The sequence below is a fragment of the Ranitomeya variabilis genome, chromosome 3 (assembly GCF_051348905.1).
Source record: "Ranitomeya variabilis isolate aRanVar5 chromosome 3, aRanVar5.hap1, whole genome shotgun sequence".
Taxonomy (NCBI): domain Eukaryota; kingdom Metazoa; phylum Chordata; class Amphibia; order Anura; family Dendrobatidae; genus Ranitomeya; species Ranitomeya variabilis.
This window is the reverse complement of record NC_135234.1, coordinates 573503786-573530965: the sequence shown is the minus strand read 5'-3', so window position 1 is coordinate 573530965 and position 27180 is coordinate 573503786. Positions and strand designations below refer to the sequence as shown.

General features: G+C 41.9%; 1 protein-coding gene across 2 annotated transcripts in view; it reads right to left on the bottom strand.

Moving 5' to 3' along the window:
* Positions 1–779: 779 nt before the first annotated feature.
* The window catches only part of TBC1D4 (TBC1 domain family member 4), a 208737-nt gene continuing 182336 nt past the window's right edge, over positions 780–27180 (bottom strand). For both annotated transcript variants that reach the window (XM_077297240.1, XM_077297242.1), the window contains 6 exons: positions 22552–22710; positions 22073–22317; positions 16586–16745; positions 10278–10447; positions 9412–9588; positions 780–1149 (listed from right to left, as the gene is read on the bottom strand). In XM_077297240.1, coding sequence (XP_077153355.1) covers positions 916–1149; positions 9412–9588; positions 10278–10447; positions 16586–16745; positions 22073–22317; positions 22552–22710 — 1145 coding nt within the window. In that variant the 3' untranslated portion in view covers positions 780–915. The remainder of the gene's footprint in view (positions 1150–9411; positions 9589–10277; positions 10448–16585; positions 16746–22072; positions 22318–22551; positions 22711–27180) is intronic.

Below are 27180 nucleotides of genomic sequence, written 5' to 3'. Positions count from 1 at the left end.
CCAAGATGATGGTCTATGAATTGATGGTAGTCTCACAAATTGAAGCAGTAGTGGATGGTGAGCTTAGAAGCCTGAAAGTCAAAAGTTCAAAACATTGTTACCCTTTTGCTTGTCAGTATAAATGCCTATACTTATTAAATTGTGGTATAATTCAGAATTTTGGGCCTACTGCAGTAACAGAATAGAGTGTTCAAAGATGGATTTTTACTTAAGAGAACCAAAGTGCTCCAGAAAGATCGAAATAAGCAAAAATCGACAGTTACCATTATGTCTACTCATTCCTAGGAAGCTCAGCTCTGCTACAGAACTAATCCCCCATGTGCACGCCCATCGTAGAAGTGCGCCCGCAGGCCATCATAGCACATCATGTAGTGATTGCTTTATAAAAACTGTACACAAATGTAACAAATGTCAGTAGACTGAAAGACAGGCACAAAAATAATCAAAAGTTCTAATAGACACTTCACTTCGGAAGTGTAAAATATGATACTCTTTGGGAAACATTCATTTTCAACTATTACAATCTGGATTTCTACACAGATGCTGCCGACAAGTGATATCACGTGGCTTCTGGCCGATTGGTGATTTCCCATACTAGCTTGTAAATGAAAAGCAAATCAAAAACTTTCCCTTTTTTCAAATTCTGTCTATAATGACAAGGTTTTTGCATATGGAAATCAAGGAGGCATTTTCTTTAATATCTCAGATTGCGTTTAGCTTTTCCTTCTTTATAACGGTTTCTACAGGCTCCTCCAGTCAACGTGGATCTGCGCCTAGAAAAAGCCTCCCTACCCTCAGAGTCCATGAAGCATGCACGGTGGTGTGCGGACCTCCTCCAGAGCATGCATCATTTTTGGTTTTGAGAATAAAAGGTATGCTGTACGCCGTATGCCGGAGCAGCCCCAGCTTTGTCTTTTATTGCTTACTTCCTGCCTTTGTTTTGTTGTTTGGGCTACAGCTAACATCCTTTAGCATGAGTTCACAATCACTCAGTACATGAGCCGGCACGTATTTCCCCATTTGCTCCACCATCTTTTGATAAGTTGATTTTTCTTGTTCCAAAGATCGGATAACATTTCTTGTTTTGTTTTCTCTGGATACAATTTTTTCAATATTGGTTTCCAGACTCTGAATCTTGGTGTGAGCTACCTATTAATAATGGGAAGAAAGGCATTAGTAAAGCAATGTAATGCACTGTATGCTAGCTAACGTTAATTATATAAAGACATGAAAAATTAGAAAATACGCCATCAAATGCTTTTTAACAATCTGCTTAAGGCCAAAAAACGACATTTAAAGTGAATCCTCCAGTATGTTTTAGACCCCCAAATCACAGCCGACCTACTGTCCAGGATGGTAATAGGCTGATATTGATGTCCTCCTACATTCCAGCCAATGTGTGCACTAAATGAATATGACCTGCAGGGATCAGTGGTGGTGGAGCTGCTCCTAAGTCATCTCATATGCTAGGCACATAATACAGGCTCCATCTGGCACACAGTGAATCGAGGTGTACTGGCGTCAACTTCCTCTGCACACTTCATATACAATGTCATGTAAACGTTTGGGCACCCCTGGTCAAAATTACTGTTACTGTGAACAGTTAAGCAAGTTGAAGATGAAATGATCTCTACAACGCCTAAAGTTAAAGATGACACACTTCCTTTGTATTTTAGGCAAATATATATATATTTTAATATTTTACATTTTAAATATTACAAAAAGGAAAATGAGCTGATGCAAAAAAAATAAATAAAACCTGCATGGTTAGCACTCCGTAGCAGCCCCTTTTGCAAGTATCATAGCTTGAAAACGCTTTTTGTAGCCAGACAAGAGTCTTTCAGTTCTTATTTTAGGGATTTTCATCCATTCTTACTAGGAAAATTCTTCCAGTTTGTGAGATTCCTGGGTCGTCTTGAATGCACTGCTATTTTGAGGTTTAGCCACAGATTTTCAACCATGTTCAGATCAGGGCACTGTGAGGGCCATTGTAAAACCTTCAGCTTGCGCCTTTAGAGGTAGTCTATTATGGATTTTGACATGTGTTTACGATCACTATCCATTTCTAGTTTGAAAATAAAGTTCGGGTTGGGTACCAGAACTGAAACTTCCAAAGGTCCACTCTCCCCTATATATGATATGAACAAGATTAAAGGCACCCTTCCCTAATACTTGGCAACAATGGCCTCCAAATGATTTTGTAGCCATTTGTGAACTTCCTGCACACGTCTGTTGGTAGTTTCTTCCCTCTTCCATTTTAATTCTTTCAGGCTCTTGAATGTTTGCAGGTCCCTTTTCACATTAGCAGACATCAGCTTTATCCGAATATTTTCAATTAAACTCAGATAAGATCTCATTGCTGTCCAGTTTCAACCTGTACATTAACTAGCCTTAAAGGGAATCTGTCAGCGGATTTTTTATGTAATCTGACAGATGCATGATGTAAGGGCAGAGACACGATTCAAGCAATGTGTCACTTACTGGACTGCTTGGTGCAGTTTTGATTGAATCCCTGTTTTCTCTGTTGTAGATGTAGTAGTGGTCATAATGATCAGCTGTGTATGATCCCACCACACACCAGATTGGCAGCTTCCTCTGTACGCTGTCAGCTTGCAATCAGTGGTGGTAATGTGGCTACAAAGATTAGCCTGACTGGCCTGCAGGAGAGACCTACACAGGCAGTGATAATCTCCTGCTGATAAACAGATTGTTTTGAAACAATAGTGAGCTGCTGAGCAAGTGACTCATTCTTGGAATTGGTCTCTGCATTATGCTGCTCTCAGATTAAATAGTAAAAACTTGCTGATTTCGTCATGCCGTTCTTTAAGCAGTGAGGTTCTCCTTGGCCTTCGTTTAGGTTTTTTCAAATATAGTATAGTAGGTGGTTCCTTTGGAAGGGCGAAAAAGCCTATGAAAGTTGATTCAAAATATGGCAATTTCTTCTTTCCATCAAGTCCTGGAAGATTCATTACCATTCTAAATGTTATCAGAAAGTTTGTTATTTATTGGACTGTTGAAGGCGGGATTCCATAGTCTTTGGAAATAATCTTGTACTCTTTAGACTGCTTGTGGTTGGTGGTAATAGCATTTCTGGTCTTTTCAGGTGTTTTGTCTTTGCCATTGTAAAGAAAGAACAGACAATAAAAATTACCTATTTAAGCAACAAAACCAGCATTAGTCAACTAATTAAAGTCATGTAAGCACTGACATGTTGGGGACGGGTAATATTCTAATTACCCACTGATTTTGTCCTTTGTTCAAAGTGAACAAAAGGTGTTGTTTATCGTGGCCTGAAATTGTTTTCAATGTTCTACTTTTATTTTCTTCTAAGTTTTGTTATTTTTTAATTTTTGTTTCTCTATATCAAAGATCAGTTTCAATAAACACTTTATTTTAGCAGATATTTTTCTTGTAGCCAATATTGTGGACCACAACTGTATTATAGTTATAGGACACGGCTATGAAATAACAGCAATTAGGTACAGGTGCTTCTCACAAAATTAGAATATCATAAAAAAGTTAATTTATTTTAGTTCTTTAATACAAAAAGTGAAACACATAAATTATATAGAGTCATTACAAACAGAGTGATTTATTTCAAGTGCTTATTTCTGTTAATGATGATGATTATGGCTCACAGTCAATGAAAACCCAAAAATCATTATCTAAGTAAATTAGAATAATTAACAAAAAACACCTGCAAAGGCTTCCTAAGCGTTTAAAGGTCCCTTAGTCTGTTTCAGTAGGCTCCACAATCATGGGGAAGACTCCTGACTTGACATATGTCCCAGGAGGCAGTCATTGACAGACTCCACAAGGAGGGTAAGCCACAAAAGGTCATTGCTAAAGAAGCGGCTCTTCACAGAGTGCTGTAACCAAGCATATTAATGAAACGTTGAGTGGAAGGAAACGTGTGGTAGAAAAAGGTGCACATGCAACCGGATAACCGCAGCCTTGAAAGGATTGTTAAGAAAAGGCCATTCAGAAATTAGGAGGAGATTCACAAGGAGTGGACTGCTGCTGGAGTCATTGCTTCAAGAACCACCACTCATAGATGTATCCAGGACATGGGCTACAAGTGTTGCATTCCTTGTGTCAAGCCACTCATGACCAATAGGCAAGGCTAGAAGCGTCTTACCTGGGCCAAGGAGAAAAACAACTGGACTGTTGCTCAGTGTTCCAAGGTGTCGTTTTCAGATGAAAGTAAATTTTGCCTTTCATTTGGAAATCAAGGTCCCAGAGTTTGGAGGAAGAGTGGAGAGGCACACAATCCAAGCTGCTTGAGGCCTAGTGTGAAGATTCCACAATCAGTGATGGTTTGAAAAGCCATGTCATCTGCAGGTGTAGGTCCACTGTGTTTTATCAAGACCAAAGTCAGCGCAGCCGTCTACCAGAAAATTTTACAGCACTTAATTCTTCCCTCTGCCGACAAGCTTTTTGGGGATGGAAATTTCAGTCTCCAGCAGGACTTGGCACATGTTCACACTGCCAAAAGTACCAATACCTGCTTTAAAAACAACAGTATCACTGTGCTTGATTGGCCAGCAAACTCGCCTGACCTTAACCCCATAGAAGATCTATGGGGTATTGTCAAGAGGAAGATGAGAGACGCCAGACCCAATAATGCAGATGAGCTGAAGGCTACAATTAAAATAACCCGGGCTTCCATAAAACCTTAGCAGTCCCCAAGGCTGCTCGACTCCAGAGTAATTGATGCAAAAGGAGCCCCGACCAAGTATTGAGTGCAATTACTGAACATACATTTCAGTAGGCCAACATTTCGATTTTAAAAATCATTTTTCAAGCTGGTGTTTTAAAGTATTCTAATTTACTGACATAATTGCTTTTGGGCTTTCATCGGCTGTAAGCCATAATCATGAACATTAACAGGAATAAACACTTGAAATAGATCACTCTGTTTGTAATGACTCTATTTAATATATGAGTTTCACTTTTCAGGTGTATTGAACTGAAATAAATTAACTTTTTGATGATATTCTAATTTTGTGAGAAGCACCTATAACCCCTTCATGACCCAGTCTATTTTGACCTTAATGACCTGGCTATTTTTTGCAATTCTGACCAGTGTCCCTTTATGAGGTAATAACTCAGGAACGCTTCAAACGGATCCTAGCGATTCTGAGATTGTTTTTTCGTGACATATTGGGCTTCATGTTAGTGGTAAATTTAGGTCGATAATTTCTGCATTTATTTGTGAAAAAAACGGAAATTTGGCAAAAATTTTGAAAATTTCACAATTTTCACATTTTTAATTTTTATTCTGTTAAACCAGAGCGTTATGTGACACAAAATAGTTAATAAATAACATTTCCCACATGTCTACTTTACATCAGCACAATTTTGGAAACAAAATTTTTTTTTTGCTAGGAAGTTATAAGGGTTAAAATTTGACCAGTGATTTCTCATTTTTACAACAAAATTTACAAAACCATTTTATTTAGCGACCACCTCACATCTGAAGTCAGTTTGAGGGTTCTATATGGCTTAAAATACCCAAAAGTGACACCATTCTAAAAACTGCACCCCTCAAGGTACTCAAAACCACATTTAAGAAGTTTATTAACCCTTCAGGTGTTTCACAGCAGCAGAAGCAACATGGAAGGAAAAAATGAACATTTAACTTTTTAGTCACAAAAATGATCTTTCAGCAACAATTTTTTTTATTTTCCCAAGGGTAAAAGGAGAAACTGTACCACAAAAGTTGTTGTCCAATTTGTCCTGAGTATGTGGGGGTAAACTACTGTTTGGGCGCACGGCAGGGCTCAGAAGGGAAGGAGCGCCATTTGACTTTTTGAATGAAAAATTGGCTCCAATCTTTAGCGGACACCATGTCGCGTTTGGAGAGCCCCCGTGTGCCTAAACATTGCAGCTCCCCCACAAGTGACCCCATTTTGGAGACTAGACGCCCCAAGGAACTTATCTAGATGCATAGTGAGCACTTTAAACACCCAGGTGCTTCACAAATTGATCTGTAAAAATGAAAAAGTACTTTTTTTTCACAAAAAAATTCTTTTAGCCTCAATTTTTTCATTTTCACATGGGCAACAGGATAAAATGGATCCTAAAATTTGTTGGGCAATTTCTCCTGAGTACACTGATACCTCACTTGTGGGGGTAAACCACTGTTTGGGCACATGGTAAGGCTCGGAAGGGAAGGAGCGCTATTTGACTTTTTGAATGAAAAATTGGCTCCAATCTTTAGCAGACACCATGTCGCGTTTGGAGAGCCCCCGTGTGCCTAAACATTGGAGCTCCCCCACAAGTGACCCCATTTTGGAAACTAGACCCCACAAGGAACTTATCTAGATGCATAGTGAGCACTTTAAACCCCTAGGTGCTTCACAAAAGTTTATAACGCAGAGCCGTGAAAATAAAAAATATTTTTTCTTTCCTCAAAAATGATTTCTTAGCCCGGAATTTTTTATTTTCCCAAGGGTAACAAGAGAAATTGGACCCCAAATGTTGTTGTCCGGTTTGTCCTGAATACGCTGATACCCCATATGTGGGGGTAAACCACTGTTTAGGCGCACGGCAGGGCTCGGAAGGGAAGGCACGCCATTTGGCTTTTTGAATGGAAAATTAGCTCCAATCATTAGCGGACACCATGTCGCGTTTGGAGAGCCCCTGTGTGCCTAAACATTGGAGCTCCACCACAAGTGACCCCATTTTGGAAACTAGACCTCCTAAGGAACTAATCTAGATGTGTGGTGAGCACTTTGAACCCCCAAGTGCTTCACAGAAGTTTATAACGCAGAGCCGTGAAAATAAAAAATCATTTTTCTTTCCTCAAAAATAATTTTTTAGCCCGAAATTTGTTATTTTCTTAAGGGTTACAGGAGAAATTGGACCCCAAAAGTTGTTGTCCAGTTTCTCCTGGGCACACGTCGGGGCTCGGAAGGGAGAGAGCACCATTTGACTTTTTCAACGCAAGATTGGCTGGAATCAATGGTGGCGCCATGTCGCGTTTGGAGACCCCCTGATGTGCCTAAACAGTGGAAACCCCTCAATTCTAACTCCAACACTAACCCCAACACACCCCTAACCCCCAACACACCCCTAACCCTAATCCCAACCCTAACCCCAACACACCCCTAACCCTAGTCTTAACCCTAATTCCAACCCTAACTCTAATTCCAACCCTAAGGCTATGTGCCCACGTTGCGGATTTGTGTGCGGATTTTTCCGCACCGTTTTTGAAAAATGTGCAGGTAAAATGCACTGCGCTTTACCTGCAGATTTACCGTGGATTTCCAGTGTTTTTTGTGTGGATTTCACCTGCAGATTCCTATTATGGAGCAGGTATAAAACGCTGCGGAATTGACATGCTGCGGAAAATACAACGCAGCGTTTCCGCGCTGTCTTTTCTGCACCATGGGCACAGCAGATTTGGTTTTCCATAGGTTTACGTGGTACTGTAAACATGATGGAAAACTGCTACGAATCTGCAGCGACCAATCCGCTGCGCATCTGCAGCCAAATCCGCACCGTGTGCACATAGCCTAATTCTAACCCTAATTCCAACCCTAGCCCTAATTCTAACCCTAGCCCTAATTCTAACCTTAACCCTAATTGTAACCCTAATTGTAACCCTTATTCTAACCCTAATTCTAACCCTAGCCCTAAGTGCAACCCTAGCCCTAAGTGCAACCCTATCGCTAAGTGCAACCCTATCGCTAAGTGCAACCCTATCCCTAAGTGCAACCCTATCCCTAAGTGCAACCCTAAGTGCAACCCTATCCCTAAGTGCAACCCTATCCCTAAGTGCAACCCTAACCCTAAGTGCAACCCTAACCCTAAGTGCAACCCTAACCCTAAGTGCAACCCTAACCCTAAGTGCAACCCTAACCCTAAGTGCAACCCTAACCCTAAGTGCAACCCTAGCCCTAAGTGCAACCCTAGCTCTAACTGCAACCCTAGCCCTAACTGCAACCCTAAGTGCAACCCTATCCCTAAGTGCAACCCTATCCCTAAGTGCAACCCTATCCCTAAGTGCAACCCTAAGTGCAACCCTAACCCTAAGTGCAACCCTAACCCTAAGTGCAACCCTATCCCTAAGTGCAACCCTATCCCTAAGTGCAACCCTATCCCTAAGTGCAACCCTATCCCTAAGTGCAACCCTATCCCTAAGTGCAACCCTAACCCTAAGTGCAACCCTAACCCTAAGTGCAACCCTAAGTGCAACCCTAACCCTAAGTGCAACCCTAACCCTAAGTGCAACCCTAACCCTAAGTGCAACCCTAACCCTACCCCTAATGGAAAAACAAAAATAAATATATTTTCTGTATTTTATTATTGTCCCTACCTATGGGGGTGATAAAGGGGGGGGGGGTATTTACTATTTTTTTTATTTTGATCGCTGTGATAGAACCTATCACATCGACCAAAGTGTACAGGGAACGTATCTGCCGGCCGGCAGATTCGGCAGGCGCACTGCGCCCGCCATTTTCTAAGATGGTGGCGCCCATGCGAGAAGACCGAGGACACTGGGACTAGGTACGTATGGGGGGTGCGATCGGACAGTGGAGGGGGCGGAGGGGAGGACAGGGGAGGGGCAGAGGGGAGAGGAAGGCGCTTAGGACAGGACGGAGGGGTACGGAACACTGACGGCAGCTGCAGATCGCCGACGTCAGTCGTTGGGGGGCCAGATCGGGGTATCCAGCCATGGCCGAAGCTATTGCAGCATCGGCCATGGCTGGATTGTAATATTTCACCAATTTTCATAGGTGAAATATTACAGATTGCTATGATTGGCTGTTGAAAGTGAAACAGCCAATCAGAGCGATCGTAGCCATGGGGGGGCGAAGCCACCCCCCGGCCTGTAGTACCACTCCCCCTGTCCCTGCATGTCGGGTGAAATTGGAGTTAACCCTTTCACCCGGCCTGCAGGGACGCGATCCGACCATGACGCATATGCTGCGTCACAGGTCGGATTGGCACAGGTTTTCATGACGCATACGCTGCGTCAAAGGTCGGGAAGGGGATAACTACAGTATATTACAAAGTATAATTTATTTATAGTGTATATGTTCATTGGATTGTTTGAAAATACCTCAATATTTCAGAAACCCTTTTAATCTAACAAAATAATTAAACTTAACAATGTGTGACCATTTAGAGTCACAGTACTCTCTAGAGCATTGCAGACATTTAGATTTCTTTGCAGACCCAGCATTGATCATGTACATATACTGTACCTAGTAGTACATCTCCTCCCCACTCACACGGGACGGAGCTGATATACCAAATATGCTGCAGTTGCAAAATCAGCAGGAACAAAAAATATTGAAAGAAACAAAAAAAAAAACGACATATTAGTATTCGTCATGATGTGCATTATTATCACATCCTCACAAATCCTTTATTGCTAGGATTTAGTGTTTATCAATTTACCTGTAACTTTTCCAGGAGGTCCATGTTCTGCCTCTTAAGCTGGTTGTTCGCCTTCTCAAGCTTTTGGAAAGCCTCTGTGTCATCAGATGGATTGGCCGTTTCCAGCATTTCATCATTAATTACATGATATTCAACCTCGTAAGCGTGGAGTTGCTTAGAAATATCCATTTCAAACACCTGTATGAAAAATATAAGAAGACATGACAGATCTTTTTAGAAAGCGAAAAATCAGAAATACACAATAAAATATAGATAAAGCAGTTTAGCAATACCATGTTTTTCGGACTATAGTACAGTACATCTCGACCATAAGACGCACCCCCCATTTTCCGCCACATTTTTGGAGGAAGTGCGTCTTATAGTCCAAAATACGGTACACAGGGTAATTATTTTTTTTAACCATGTAAATACCAGACTTTCACTATACATATTTAACTCTTTATAAACTGCCTGATATAAAAATCCAAAAGTCTAAATGGATCCTTTTTCAGTGTCGGGCGTTTCAATGTATATAAGCAATTACTTCTGGATTACCACAGTTTCTCTATGATGCCTTGATATGATGCAAAAGGTTTTTATTATGCTAAAATTAGGCTCAAAATTATCCTCCATCCCTACAAAAAACAAGGCCAACCATTGAGTTATCAATTATTTATCAACCAATCAGTTATCAACAGTTGTTGATTGTCACGCTAAATATAAAAAATACTAAAGTTTTCACTTACTACTCATTTTGCCTTATTTGCTTTAACACATTAAAATGAATGATAGAGACAAAAGTAAAATTGGATCAAACATATTCTGAGAAGAATTTCTCCCAGGACTTTCTACATGTTAAAAGTACAGATAATGACTAATCAAATTACCTGGGTTATAATCTTGTCCATGGTGTCCTTTGTCATATCAGGAATATTGACCTTCAGAAAATCTACTATATTCTCAAAACTGTCACATGCCATGATGCATTCTTTATTATTACTGAGAAGACTAAGTGCCACTTTGAAAATGACTTCAGTCCCTTGTACAAAAATAATATCTGTAAAGAGAGAAAGATGCCATCATACAGACAATGCGATCACCTGCTTGTGTAATAGAGAGCAGAATGCAGTGATTAAATGCAGTCAAAAAAGAAAAAATACCCGGAAAAACTGCATAACGTGAATATGGACAAAGACAACAGAGGACCCAGTACATATGGAGGTGTTGATGTCTATCCAAACTCATAGTCCTTGTGGAATTTAAAGGGAACCTATTGTGTCCAACAACCCATTGGTCTGCAGGTTTTTAGCATTATGAAGATGGCTGTCCACATACTAGAAGTGCAGCTACAGAGAGGAAATTAACTTTATTCCTCGCTGGAGCTGCCGGCTTTCAGTCAGGGAGGCATGCCTGGAGCAATTACAGTCACCGCTCACAGCACTCTGCACCCGTGAACTGCAGAGATGGCAGTGAGAAGGCTGTGTGCTCACAGCACACCCTTGCACTGTCTAACTTCTGCTGCTCTCAGTGTGGTGAGCGATGACTGGAATTGCTCTGGGCACACCTCCATGACTGAAAGTCAGCGGCTCCATGGAGAAATAGTTCATTTTCCCCTGGATATTGCATTTTCAGTACAGTGGCCGGCAGCTTCATAACGTTATTATCATGCAGATTAACCCTATAATGCAGGTTAATAGGATTAACGGACATGACAGGTTCCCTTTAATGTGTGTGCTACTGCGTTGATGGTGCATTTTAAACTACTAAACTGTTGCTTATTCACTGTCTCATTTTTAGCCAATGTTCACCAACATATTAGCCACCATACATGGTGCATGGACAAGTATGCAAAATACCGTATCCTTCATATATTAGCCACCATACAGTACATGAACAAGTATACAGAATATCACATCCTTCATATATTAGCCACCATACAGTACATGAACAAGTATACAGAATATCACATCCTCCATATATTAGCCACCATACAGTACATGGACAAGTATACAGAATATCACATCCTCTATATATTAGCCACCATACAGTACATGGACAAGTATACAGAATATCACATCCTCTATATATTAGCCACCATACAGTACATGGACAAGTATACAGAATATCACATCCTCTATATATTAGCCACCATACAGTACATGGACAAGTATACAGAATGTCACATCCTCCATATATTAGCCACCATACAGTACATGGACAAGTATACAGAATATCACATCCTCCATATATTAGCCACCATACAGTACATGGACAAGTATACAGAATATCACATCCTCCATATATTAGCCACCATACAGTACATGAACAAGTATACAGAAAATCACATCCTCTATATATTAGCCACCATACAGTACATGGACAAGTATACAGAATGTCACATCCTCCATATATTAGCCACCATACAGTACATGAACAAGTATACAGAATATCACATCCTTCATATATTAGCCACCATACAGTACATGGACAAGTATACAGAATATCACATCCTTCATATATTAGCCACCATACAGTACATGGACAAGTATACAGAATATCACATCCTCTATATATTAGCCACCATACAGTACATGGACAAGTATACAGAATATCACATCCTCCATATATTAGCCACCATACAGTACATGGACAAGTATACAGAATGTCACATCCTCTATATATTAGCCACCATACAGTACATGGACAAGTATACAGAATGTCACATCCTCCATATATTAGCCACCATACAGTACATGGACAAGTATACAGAATATCACATCCTCCATATATTAGCCACCATACAGTACATGGACAAGTACACAGAATATCACATCCTTCATATATTAGCCACCATACAGTACATGAACAAGTATACAGAATATCACATCCTTCATATATTAGCCACCATACAGTACATGGACAAGTATACAGAATATCACATCCTTCATATATTAGCCACCATACAGTACATGGACAAGTATACAGAATATCACATCCTTCATATATTAGCCACCATACAGTACATGGACAAGTACACAGAATATCACATCCTTCATATATTAGCCACCATACAGTACATGGACAAGTACACAGAATATCACATCCTTCATATATTAGCCACCATACAGTACATGGACAAGTATACAGAATGTCACATCCTCCATATATTAGCCACCATACAGTACATGGACAAGTATACAGAATATCACATCCTCCATATATTAGCCACCATACAGTACATGGACAAGTACACAGAATATCACATCCTTCATATATTAGCCACCATACAGTACATGAACAAGTATACAGAATATCACATCCTCCATATATTAGCCACCATACAGTACATGAACAAGTATGCAGAATATCACATCCTCCATATATTAGCCACCATACAGTACATGGACAAGTATACAGAATATCACATCCTCCATATATTAGCCACCATACAGTACATGAACAAGTATACAGAATATCACATCCTCCATATATTAGCCACCATACAGTACATGAACAAGTATACAGAATATCACATCCTCTATATATTAGCCACCATACAGTAAATGGACAAGTATACAGAATATCACATCCTTCATATATTAGCCACCATACAGTACATGGACAAGTATACAGAATGTCACATCCTCTATATATTAGCCACCATACAGTAAATGGACAAGTACACAGAATATCACATCCTTCATATATTAGCCACCATACAGTACATGAACAAGTATACAGAATATCACATCCTCCATATATTAGCCACCATACAGTACATGGACAAGTATACAGAATATCACATCCTTCATATATTAGCCACCATACAGTACATGGACAAGTATACAGAATATCACATCCTCCATATATTAGCCACCATACAGTACATGGACAAGTATACAGAATATCACATCCTTCATATATTAGCCACCATACAGTACATGGACAAGTATACAGAATATCACATCCTTCATATATTAGCCACCATACAGTACATGGACAAGTACACAGAATATCACATCCTTCATATATTAGCCACCATACAGTACATGGACAAGTACACAGAATATCACATCCTTCATATATTAGCCACCATACAGTACATGGACAAGTATACAGAATGTCACATCCTCCATATATTAGCCACCATACAGTACATGGACAAGTATACAGAATATCACATCCTCCATATATTAGCCACCATACAGTACATGGACAAGTACACAGAATATCACATCCTTCATATATTAGCCACCATACAGTACATGAACAAGTATACAGAATATCACATCCTCCATATATTAGCCACCATACAGTACATGAACAAGTATGCAGAATATCACATCCTCCATATATTAGCCACCATACAGTACATGGACAAGTATACAGAATATCGCATCCTCCATATATTAGCCACCATACAGTACATGAACAAGTATACAGAATATCACATCCTCCATATATTAGCCACCATACAGTACATGAACAAGTATACAGAATATCACATCCTCTATATATTAGCCACCATACAGTAAATGGACAAGTATACAGAATATCACATCCTTCATATATTAGCCACCATACAGTACATGGACAAGTATACAGAATGTCACATCCTCTATATATTAGCCACCATACAGTAAATGGACAAGTACACAGAATATCACATCCTTCATATATTAGCCACCATACAGTACATGAACAAGTATACAGAATATCACATCCTCCATATATTAGCCACCATACAGTACATGGACAAGTATACAGAATATCACATCCTTCATATATTAGCCACCATACAGTACATGGACAAGTATACAGAATATCACATCCTCCATATATTAGCCACCATACAGTACATGGACAAGTATACAGAATATCACATCCTTCATATATTAGCCACCATACAGTACATGGACAAGTATACAGAATATCACATCCTTCATATATTAGCCACCATACAGTACATGGACAAGTACACAGAATATCACATCCTTCATATATTAGCCACCATACAGTACATGGACAAGTACACAGAATATCACATCCTTCATATATTAGCCACCATACAGTACATGGACAAGTATACAGAATGTCACATCCTCCATATATTAGCCACCATACAGTACATGGACAAGTATACAGAATATCACATCCTCCATATATTAGCCACCATACAGTACATGGACAAGTACACAGAATATCACATCCTTCATATATTAGCCACCATACAGTACATGAACAAGTATACAGAATATCACATCCTCCATATATTAGCCACCATACAGTACATGAACAAGTATGCAGAATATCACATCCTCCATATATTAGCCACCATACAGTACATGGACAAGTATACAGAATATCGCATCCTCCATATATTAGCCACCATACAGTACATGAACAAGTATACAGAATATCACATCCTCCATATATTAGCCACCATACAGTACATGAACAAGTATACAGAATATCACATCCTCTATATATTAGCCACCATACAGTAAATGGACAAGTATACAGAATATCACATCCTTCATATATTAGCCACCATACAGTACATGGACAAGTATACAGAATGTCACATCCTCTATATATTAGCCACCATACAGTAAATGGACAAGTACACAGAATATCACATCCTTCATATATTAGCCACCATACAGTACATGAACAAGTATACAGAATATCACATCCTCCATATATTAGCCACCATACAGTACATGGACAAGTATACAGAATATCACATCCTTCATATATTAGCCACCATACAGTACATGGACAAGTATACAGAATATCACATCCTCCATATATTAGCCACCATACAGTACATGGACAAGTATACAGAATATCACATCCTCCATATATTAGCCACCATACAGTACATGGACAAGTATACAGAATGTCACATCCTCTATATATTAGCCACCATACAGTACATGGACAAGTATACAGAATATCACATCCTTTATATATTAGCCACCATACAGTACATGGACAAGTATACAGAATATCACATCCTTTATATATTAGCCACCATACAGTACATGAACAAGTATACAGAATATCACATCCTCCATATATTAGCCACCATACAGTACATGGACAAGTATACAGAATATCACATCCTTCATATATTAGCCACCATACAGTACATGAACAAGTATACAGAATATCACATCCTTCATATATTAGCCACCATACAGTACATGGACAAGTACACAGAATATCACATCCTCCATATATTAGCCACCATACAGTACATGGACAAGTATACAGAATATCACATCCTCCATATATTAGCCACCATACAGTACATGGACACATATGCAGAATATCACAAGCTCCATATACAGTATTAGCCACCATAGAGTATATGGACTAGTATGTAGAATATCACATTCTCATTTATTAGCCACCACATATGCTGCATGGACAAGTATGCAGATTATCACATCCTCCATATATTTGCAACCATACAGTACATGGGCAAGTATGCAGAATATCACATTCTCCATATATTAGCCACCATACAGTACATGGACAAATATGCAAATTACTACTGTAGTGCCTGCTGCAGCGCAGTAGCACACAACCTCCACCAGGGGGTGCGGGTGAAGGAAAACAGGTACACTCCGTGAAATCACAGAGCAGCAGGCAGAAGCCACTAGGTGGCGAAAGAGTAGTCAGAAAAATCTGGGTCAGTAACAGAGAGGGAACGAAGTACCAGAGGTTACAGCAATACACAAGGTCAGAAACAAGTCAAAGAAGTTGGAGCCGATCGGAAGCAGGAAAGCCAGAGACGCAAGACAGTCAAACTGGTCAGAGGACAAGCCGACTCAAATACCAGGGGGTCACAACACGGAGAGCAAGTACTACAATGAGCGAAGTCACAGGGGAACACAGGAACGGGACCTAGGTAAACGGTCAGAGGACAAATCAGGGTATAACGGGTCTGCTGCTCAAGCCAGAGACAGGAACTATAACTGACAGTGCTTGCAGGTAACAGCAGACTGAAATAGCCAGACCGATCCCAAAACGAGGCAAGGAAGATTAACCCCCGCATGACCATCCCGGGGAGAGAATAAACAAACAAACTGGATCATGACAATCACATCCTCCATATATAAGCCACCATACATGCTGCATGGACAAGTATGCAGCTAAGTTAACAAAGTTTTAGACTATAACTTACCAAAAACTCTGGCTACAAATCCTAGAGGGAACTGTGAGGCAAACAGTGTAAGGAACCAGGGAGCAGCATAGAGACTAGGACTTATCTCATTCTCTTCCAGATGGTTGTAAAGATCCCGGTGATAGTCATGTAACAGTCGCGAAAGCTGGTACATTTGTATCTATGAAAACATAAGAGAGAGGAACTGTGAAGGAACAAATTATGAAAGGTTCTCCATTTTGTGTTAGATTCTCCATTTTGTGTTTTTGACTCCATTTTCTTGTTGCTTTAAGATAAATTCTGTTATTTAATTAGGTAAAAGGTTACAGCTGCCATGAAGTAATTTTATCTTGTTGTTCACAAGCCTGGTATGCAACTAGGCTATGGTTCATAATTGGTATAAAGACCTTGAGTTTTCTGACTCAAGCCAGATAATAGATTCGGGGGTGTATCACTATACAAGACTGAGGCATCTGTTAGAAAAACACATACTGTGCCAAAAAGACATGACCATATCTGTAGTTTCCATTTTTCCTGTATCCTCATGGGTTAAGTTTTTCCTGCATTCTTATAGGTTAAGAACTGTGAGCGTGTTCTTATGCTGATTGGTTGAAGTATAATTTCTATGACAATGAAAACTCATACACAAAATAAACGGAGGCCAGAGATCAGCTCGATCCCCCATACAGAGACACACGTCTCCGTCTGGTCATTTTCAGTTGCCGGCAACACCTTGTATATTAATTTGGAAATCACTGGGTTAACCGTGAAGGATCAATTTAAATCCTCCCTCACCAGAAATAGTCAAATAATTTTTTTCAGATACAGACTTTTTCATGTCCGTGATATCAATGAAAATCTAGGCCTGGAATCTGCGCCTAAAGTGTAACCGTTGTTTTAATTTTTATGTTATAAATCAATAGTACACATGAAAATAAGTATCTTTAATATACCGTATCTAATCAGAAAAATTAGCTTTTTTCTCTGACAACATTGATCAGTCATTATCAAAATTCTTAATTCTGAGGTAAAATCTGTATAGGAGGGGGAGGAGCTCGGCTTGTAGCTCCTCCATCCTCCCATCTACACAGAATCTTATCGGCAGCAGCTGCCATCTCCTATCTCAGTAATGGGAAAGTCTGTCTTCACTGTATACAGATTTTACCTCAGTTGAGAATTTTGATAATGACTGATCAATTGTGGCTGAGAAAAAAGCTAATTTGTCTAACTAGACACATTACAAAGTTGCTTATTTTTACATGTATTATTGATTTACGAAATAAAAGTTTAAATGACAGCTACTCTCTAAGGCTTCTTTGACACTTGCGTCTTCTGCTTTCCGTCGTTGTGCAGTGAAATGACGTATCGTCGGATGTCACGAAAATAGTGAAAAACGTGTGTGACGCATCCAGTGTAGAGAGAGAGAGAGAGAGAGAGAGAGAGACTTCTTCCCGGATTTATAAATCCTTCCGAGCATGCTCAGAGGGGAAAAACGTGATACGTCGCTGGATTCCTGTGTGTGACGGTCAGCAAAGGATCCTGCGTCCATAGGCTTCCATTATAGCCGACGACGGGCAGCGCAGGATGACAGATTTTCCGAAGTGCAGAAAAACGTTCCTATGAACGTTTTCTCCGCACGACGGACCGCTATTTTCCGACGGATCCAGTGCACGACGGATGAAACGGATGGCCATCCGTCACAATCCGTCGCTAATACAAGTCTATGGGAAAATGCAGGAGCCTGCATTCTCAAAAATCGACGGATTGTGACAGAAGCTGAAAAACGCAAATGTGAAAGTAGCCTAAGTCTTCATCAAAACCTGAATGTATGAACAAAGCCTTATTTTATAACCCCAGAAGTTATTGGCCGGCTGCCAATAACTTCTGACAACAATGTAATTTTTGGATGAGCCGCTAAGAAACGAGAATTAAATAGATTCCATGACTAATACAGTAATCTGCATAGATATTAATAGGGAACCTGTCAGCTGATTCATGCTGCCCAAACCAACCTGTCTGTTCTCTACTGTAGTTCGTACCCGGACCATCAAACTAAAATGCCAGAGCATTTCAGAATATACCAGGCTGCCATCGTGCGGCCAGGCTCTGATCCATGCGGCCCAGATCAGACTGTACACTAATCAGTCTACGAGAGGTGAAATCCCCCCATATACAGACCTTTATGTCATTTACTTACGGCAAAAATGCTCCTACCATAGCCCTCACACCATGAGGCCCTGCAGAAGACAACAATATCTGAAGCAAATCATTTACACTTTAGGGCAGAGGCGCATCTAATGGTAGGCAGTCAGGGCATGTGCACTGGGCGCAGCTGGCAGGGGGCCGCTGTCGGGCTACCTAATGCGGCAGTCCGAAGTGTCTTCCCTGGTGACGGTATTCTGCTGCCCCCTGGACTGGGAATCGGCAGTTCTCTGAGCTGGCTATCAAGCTGACATCCAGCACAGACAAGCTGCAGCGTGCCAGCTCCCAGTGTTCAATTGTACTGGCGTCTAACAGACACGAATACAACTGAAGCTCTGCCCGCCAGGTCAGAGCGACGCCAGCAGTGTGATCATGTCATGTGATCATGCTGCAGATGTCACTAGCCAGCGCTGCAGAGGGGCAGATTGGTGGTAAGTGCTCCACCTCAGTGAAGCTGAAGACACCAAAGATATGGGGGAGTGTATTTACTGCTTGGAGGGGTATTTCATTTCCTGGGGTGTGTTTTTACAGGTGGGGGTGCATTTACTGTGTGTGAGGGTATTTCATTTGTGTGTGTGTTGTTGTATTTAGTGCGTGTGGGGTATTGACTGGTTGTGGGTGGTGTTTATTGGGGGGGTGCATTTGCTGTGTGTGTGGGTGGTATTTACTATGTGGGGGTATTTACTGTGTGTGGGGGGTATTTACTGTGTGTGTGTGTGAGGGAGGTATTTACTGTGTGAGATGGTATTTACTGTGTGTGAGGGGGTATTTACTGTGTGTGGGGGGGTATTTACTGTGTGTGTGAGGGAGGTATTTACTGTGTGAGGGGGTATTTACTGTGTGTGTGAGGGGGTATTTACTGTGTGTGGGGGGGTATTCACTGTGTGTGAGGGAGGTATTTACTGTGCATGTGAGGGAGGCATTTACTGTGCATGTGAGGAGGGTATTTACAGTGTGTGTTTGAGGGGGCTATTTACTGTGTGTGTGTGTGTGTGTGTGTGTGTGTGTGTGTGTGTGTGTGTGTGTGTGTGTGTGTGTAGGAGCGTATTTACTGTGTGTGAGGGAGGATATTTATGCTGTATGTGTGGGGGGTTGTTTACTGTGTGGGGGCGTTGGGGGTATTTACTGTGTGTGGAGTGTGGGGGATATTTACTGTGTGTGTGTGTGTGTGTGTGTGTGTGTGTGTATGTGTGTGTCAGGGGGGTATTTACTGTGTGGGGGAGATTTATTGTAACGGGCAGAAGATTTACTGTGATGGGGTATTTAGTATAATGGGGCTGGGTGATATTTTGTCTAACGGGGGATGATTTGAGGACACAAACTTGGGGATCAAGGAAGGGACAGGTGCAGACACAATATGGGGAGCAGGAGAAATTTGAAGACATAATATGAGGAAGAAGGTATGAGATGGGGGCATGTATGGGGGGGATGGGTGCAGACAGTATGGTGAGTGGTGGTATTGGTGCGGACACAGTATGAGGAGAGAGGGAAAAATGTATGAGGACACAGTATGGGAAGTGAGGGTGATGGGATGGGTGCGGACACAGTATGGGAAGTCGGAGGGATGTGTGAGGAGGCAGTATAGAAAGTGAAAAGGTAAAAGTATGAGGAAGGAAGAGGAAATGTGCGAGGAGACAGTAAGGTGGGAAAAAAATAAGAGTGGGCACAGAATAGAGATTGAATAGTGTGGGGGGTGTAGCATGGGGGAGCAGTGAAATGGCACAGAAAGGAGGCGACAGTATACCAAGGCGGGAGAGTGTGATAAGGGGACACAGTTTAGAGACTGGGCCCTATAGAGGTGACTCAGTGTGAGAGAACAGTGTGAAGAGGTGGCCCAGTATGGAAAGGAGGGAGCAGTGTGGAGAGCATGTACCATAAGACGGACAGCGTGAAGGGCATGTACCATAAGAGGGACAGTGTGGGGTCATATTTAGTGCATGGAATATAGTGCAGGGCAATTGTTTATTCAGGGACTCAGCGTAGGGCAGATATTTTTTTTTCAGGAGCATTATAATGACACTGGTATCTTTAAAGGCGTCGTGTGGGGATGTGCTGCAGAAGACCGGAGAAGATGGAAGTGTGCAGCGACGGCTGTGGAGAACGACTCCAGAGACAACGTCATCTATAAGGTACCTGGATTTCAATGTTTTTTTGTGATACTAATTCTCATTTTTATTTATGTTCGTGATGAGTCTGTAGTCATTCTATGTCACTGCAGACTTCTGAATTCTCACAGTGCGCACTGCATGTTGTCAGGTTTCTCTGGTGCTGGCGATTTGCATACATGCAGTCACGTGCTGACTAGACATATTTGGCCTCACTCAATGAAAATGAATTGAGCGAAGCCGGGCACGTCTATTCGGAATATGGTCAGAAATATACAAATCACATACTTGTGCAAGGGGAATCCTAAAAGTGTGCAGTGCCTGCTCTGTGAGAATTCAGAAGCCTGCAGCCACCTATAGTGACTGCAGACTTTCACCTCAAACCTGGACGCACCCTTTAATTCTAAAATGAAGCCCTGCAGCCAATGCTAACAGCCTGAAATATACTCACTGTCAAGATTCAGCTCTGCTTGCTGGTTCCAGCAGTCATCACATGGCCGCTTCACTAATTTGCGATTTTCATACTGTTGCGTATATATACAACGAGCTTCTCTTCTGCTTCTCTCAGTTTTTAGCTGAACAGTGTACTAGGGCGAGCAGCTCGTCAACATGTGACTAAGGCTACTTTCACACTAGCGTCGTGCACTGCACGTCGCTATGCGTCGTTTTGCAGAAAAAACGCATCCTGCAAAAGTGCTTGCAGGATGCGTTTTTTCTCCATAGACTAGCGTTAGCAACGCAGTGCGACGCAATGCAACACGTCCCAACCGTCGTGCGACGGTTGCGTCGGACGGTCGGCACAAAAAAACCCGCCCCCGCCTCCCCGCACCTCACAATGGGGCAGCGGATCCGCATCCGCTGCCCCCGTTGTGCGGCGCCTTCAACGCTAGCGTCGGTGCGCCGCAACGTCGCATAGCGACGTGCAGTGCACGACGCTAGTGTGAAAGTAGCCTTAGTGTGCAAATCGCATACATACTGGGGGTGGGTACAAAACTGAACTTTTGCCCCGGGTGCCAGAAACCCTAGATACACCTCTGCTTTAGGGTATGCAATAGCAGAGTTCATATTGCAAAACGAAGTGGACTTGTATGTTGGGCTACAAAATGATTTCTGAAGACCTGAAAACGCTAGGGTGACAATGCAGCAGGCTTAAGATTTTGTGATCCTTAAAAAGAAATTAATTTGGGTGAACCACACATACCTGAAGGGACATCATATCTGGCCGATACTGTTTACGGAACGCAAGGTCATACATAAGAAATTTTAGCATCTCGAAGGCTTGCTGTTCACTCATATGTAGCAGAAGTACCCCGGCCACAAAACTTATTCCCTGGCAATAGCCAACTTCCTTGTCAAGCAGTGAGTAAGCTTTAAGAAGGTTATACAGAGACAGCTGTCCTGCCCCGAGCTGTGCAGAGAAGTACGGGTGAGTGGGAAAAGTCCTTCCTGTAAAATAAATATATATATTCCTTAATCTTTGAATTCATACACAATAATGCCACTCATACATGTATATAATGTATACAATTCGAGCAGGTTACACTGATGACTGAACCTGACTTAAAATAATATCTCAGAGGTTTCAGATACAATAGTAACAGCTGTGGGATAAAATATTTATACAATGCAGAGGAGAATGAAATATGCAAAGATCTTCTATGGGGAAAGTTAACCACATACCGAGATCTACAAGGATGGCGTGCTGCTGAGCTGTGAGCTGCTTCAGAAGCTCGCTGTATGTCATATCTGGCGGCTGCTGCTTGTTTGGAAGTCGGTGCCTTAGACGATACTGCACAGAAAGAAACTGCCAGATTTCCCCACGCTTGCATTTTGGGACACCTATATGGCAGAAAAACAAATAAAAGAATATCTATATTAAAATATACATGATCTATTATGAAGAGTATATGATGGAGCAGAACATTTAGTCTGGATAAAGAGGAGGTTTTATTGTATCTGTGTATGTACATCTGATAATCCTAAACTACAAGGTACAGTTTGTGAACATTTGCCTAAATCTACCCGACCAATTACTGATGTGTGCTCCAGGAGGTCGTTGCTCTTACATGCATTAGCCTGGTCCATAACACACTGACAGCACACTGTGACATTATATTTTAGGAGCAACGCATATCTGTTTTTATTTTTGCTAACAGATAGATAAAACAAATTGAAGACATCCTATTTTAGTCTGGCTGAAGGACCAAACTCGCCCAAGTGAACGGATCTGCTAAAATATGAACAGCACATGGATATTATCTGATCTGTGCCCATGTTGTCTGTTTTCACCAACCAGGAACAGCTTGGGAATCCTCCATCAGATTATTTTGTGTAAGATAAAAACTGATGAAAGTCTCATGGAAAAAACCAACACAAGGATTCAATACTAATAAAAATCTGATTCAGCCCCGAGATGAAAGAACTGTCTGTTTTTATCGGAGGAGAAAAGAAAACGTGTGAATTCGGCCCAAAATTGAATTCACACATCCTGATATGGTCCATGTATGGCCTGAAATGGCCAATTGCAGTTCTGCAGAATTCCAGACCCAAATTAACAGCTTCCCCGACATATCTGAGACTATTAGGCCGGCGTCACACTAGCGAGTTTTACGGACGTATGAGCGCAGAAAATACGTCCATAAAACTCGCCAAACAAACGGCACAATTATTCTCAATGGGGCTGCTCCTATCAGCCGTATATTACGGCGACATATTATACGGCTTTCTACGGCCGTAGTAAATCGCAGCATGCTGCGTTTGTCAGCGTATTGCGCAAATAATACGCCAATGAAAGTCTATGGGGGCGAGAAAAATACGGATTCCACACGGACCAGCAGTGTGACTTGCGAGAAATACGCAGCGGTGTTAGTGAAAAGCCAGTAATTCAATTGCCGGCTTTTCATTTCTCCTTCCAAAACCCGACAGGATATGAGACATGGTTTACATACAGTAAACCATCTCATATCCCTTTTTTTTTGCATATTCCACACTACTAATGTTAGTAGTGTGTATGTGCAAAATTTGGGCGCTGTAGCTGCTAAAATAAAGGGTTAAATGGCGGAAAAAATTGGCGTGGGCTCCTGCGCAATTTTCTCCGCCAGAGTGGTAAAGCCAGTGACTGAGGGCAGATATTAATAGCCTAGAGAGGGTCCATGGTTATTGGCCCCCCCAGTGGCTAAAAACATCTGCCCCCAGCCACCCCAGAAAAGGCACATCTGGAAGATGCGCCTATTCTGGCACTTGGCCACTCTCTTCCCACTCCCGTGTAGCTGTGGAATATGGGGTAATGAAGGGTTAATGTCACCTTGCTATTGTAAGGTGACATTAAGCCAGATTAATAATGGAGAGGCGTCAATTATGACACCTATCCATTATTAATCCAATTGTATCAAATGGTTAAAAAAAACCACACACAATATTGCAAAGTATTTTAATAAAATAAAGACACAGGTTGTTTTAGTATTTTATTGCTCGCTCAATCCATCCGGAACACCCTCGCTTGGCAAAATAATAAACCCACAATATACATACCTTCGGATGAACTGTCAGGTCCCACGAAGTAAATCCATCTGAAGGGGTTAAATCATTTTACAGCCAGGAGCTGCGCTAAAGCACTCGCTCGTGGCTGTAAAAACCCCGGGTGCTGAAAGGAAATCAGGGTGATCTGTACTTACATTGAGTTGCGGTGAGGCGCCCTCTGGTGGATGTCCTCATGAACTGCAGCCTAGGAACTTTTTCCCATGCTCCAGGTCATATGAGGACATCCAGCAGGGGGCGCATCACCGCGACTGAAGGTAACTATAGATCATTGACCTACATTTCCTTCATTCGCCGGGGCTTACAGACACGAGCACAGCTGCATTAGCAGGGCTCCTGCCTGTAAAATATTTTAACCCCTTCAGATGGATTACCTCGTGGGACCTGACAGTTCATCAGAGGTTATGTATATTGTGGGTTTATTATTTTGCCAAGCGAGGGTCTACAAATGGATTGAGAGAGCAATAAAATATTAAAACAACCTGTTTGTTTATTTCATTAAAATACTTTTTAATCATGTGTGTGTGTGTTTTTTAACTCTTTCAAACAATTGGATTAATAATGGATAGGTGTCATAATTGACGCCTCTCCAATATTAATCTGGCTTAATGTCACCTTACAATAGCAAGGTGGCATTAACCTTTCATTACCCCATATCCCACCGCTACACGGGAGTGGGAAGAGAGTGGCCAAGTGCCAGAATAGGCGCATCTTCCAGATGTGCCTTTTCTGGGGTGGCTGGGGGCAGATGTTTGTAGCCAGGGGGGGGCCAATAACCATGGACCCTCTCCAGGCTATTAATATCTGCCGTCAGTCACTGGCTTTACCACTCTGGTGGAGAAAATTGCGCGGGAGCCCACGCCAATTTTACTAACATTAGTAGTGTGGAATATGCAAAAAAAAAGGGGGATATGAGATGGTTTACTGTATGTAAACCATGTCTCATATCCTGTCGGGTTTTTGTGAAGGAGAAATGAAAAGCCGGCAATTGAATTACCGGCTTTTCACAGATATCGCGCTGAATTAAATATAAATACAGAATATATATATATATGTGTCTCAATGACATATATATATATATATATACTGTATATATGTTTTACCGAACATTTGAGCACATAAATCCATTAGATGTCGGTTTTGCAAGCCTGCGAGAAAATATCGCAGTACGGATGCCATACGGATTACATACGGAGGATGCCATGCGCAAAATACGCTGACACACCCTGCCTACGGAGGACATACGGATCACTATTTTGGGAACATTTCTCCGTATTACGGCCGTATTACGGCCGTAAAAAACGGACCGTATTGTCTTACGCTGAGTGTGAGGCCGGCCTTAGTGGAAGGCAAGCGATCTGTAGGCCTGTGCAATCCGTATATGGACTGTATGGGACAGGCTAGTGAATTTCACCTAACATGGTTAATGCGTGGGTTAGTGACTATGATTTTATGCACCGTGCAAAGAAATCAAAGTGTGGTGGTGTACTGTATATTATAGTGTTATCTTGTTTTGTGCTGCTTTATTTAGTTATATCCAACATGTGGATGCACCCCAACAATAGTGTGTTTTGGTTATTATTCATTACTATTTTGCTATCTTCTGTAACTCCAGATATTCCTTGTAGTCAAATGTCTCATTAATGGCACAGCAGAGTCACGATTTTCCTGAAATCACTGTTAAATTGCTGTGTTTTCCCGACATATACATATAGGAAAAACTGTGTTTCTATGGCAAAGTGACAGGTGTGAAGATAGCCTTAAGGCCCCGTCACACATAGCGATTTACCAACGATCACGACCAGCGATACGACCTGGCCGTGATCGTTGGTAAGTCGCTGTGTGGTCGCTGGGGAGCTGTCACACAGACAGCTCTCTCCAGCGACCAACGATCAGGGGAACGACTTCGGCATCGTTGAAACTGTCTTCAACGATGCCGAAGTCCCCCTGCAGCACCCGGGTAACCAGGGTAAACATCGGGTTACTAAGCGCAGGGCCGCACTTAGTAACCCGATGTTTACCCTGGTTACCAAAAAAACAAACCGTACATACTCACCATCTGATGTCCGTCAGGTCCCTTGCCGTCTGCTTCCTGCTCTGACTGAGTGCCGCCGTACAGTGAGAGCAGAACGCAGCGGTGACGTCACTGCTGTGCTGTGCTCTCACTGTACGGCGGCACTCAGAGCAGGAAGCAAACGGCAAGGGACCTGACGGACATCAGATGGTGAATATGTACTGTTTTTTTTTTTTTACATTTACGCTGGTAACCAGGGTAAACATCGGGTTACTAAGCGCGGCCCTGCGCTTAGTAACCCGATGTTTACCCTGGTTACCAGTGAAGACATCGCTGGATCGGTGTCACACACACCGATTCAGCGATGTCAGCGGGACCTCAACGACCAAAAAAAGGTCCAGGCCATTCCGACACGACCAGCGATCTCGCAGCAGGGGCCTGGTCGCTGGTACGTGTCACACATAGCGAGATCGCTACTGAGGTCGCTGTTGCGTCACAAAACTTGTGACTCAGCAGCGATCTCGCTAGCGATCTCGCTATGTGTGACGGGGCCTTTAGCTCCATTCTCTCTCCACATTATCAGCCAGCCTCCTGTTGTCGGAACACAGCAAAGCCAAACTTAGCACAGCTGAATGGTGTTTTGTCCTGCTCACACTCTGCTTTATCAGCCAGCCTCCTGGTGTGCAGGACACAGCAGAGCTGAACAGACACAGCAGAGCTGAACATAGCACAGCTCACTGTCAGCCACTGTATCGGAG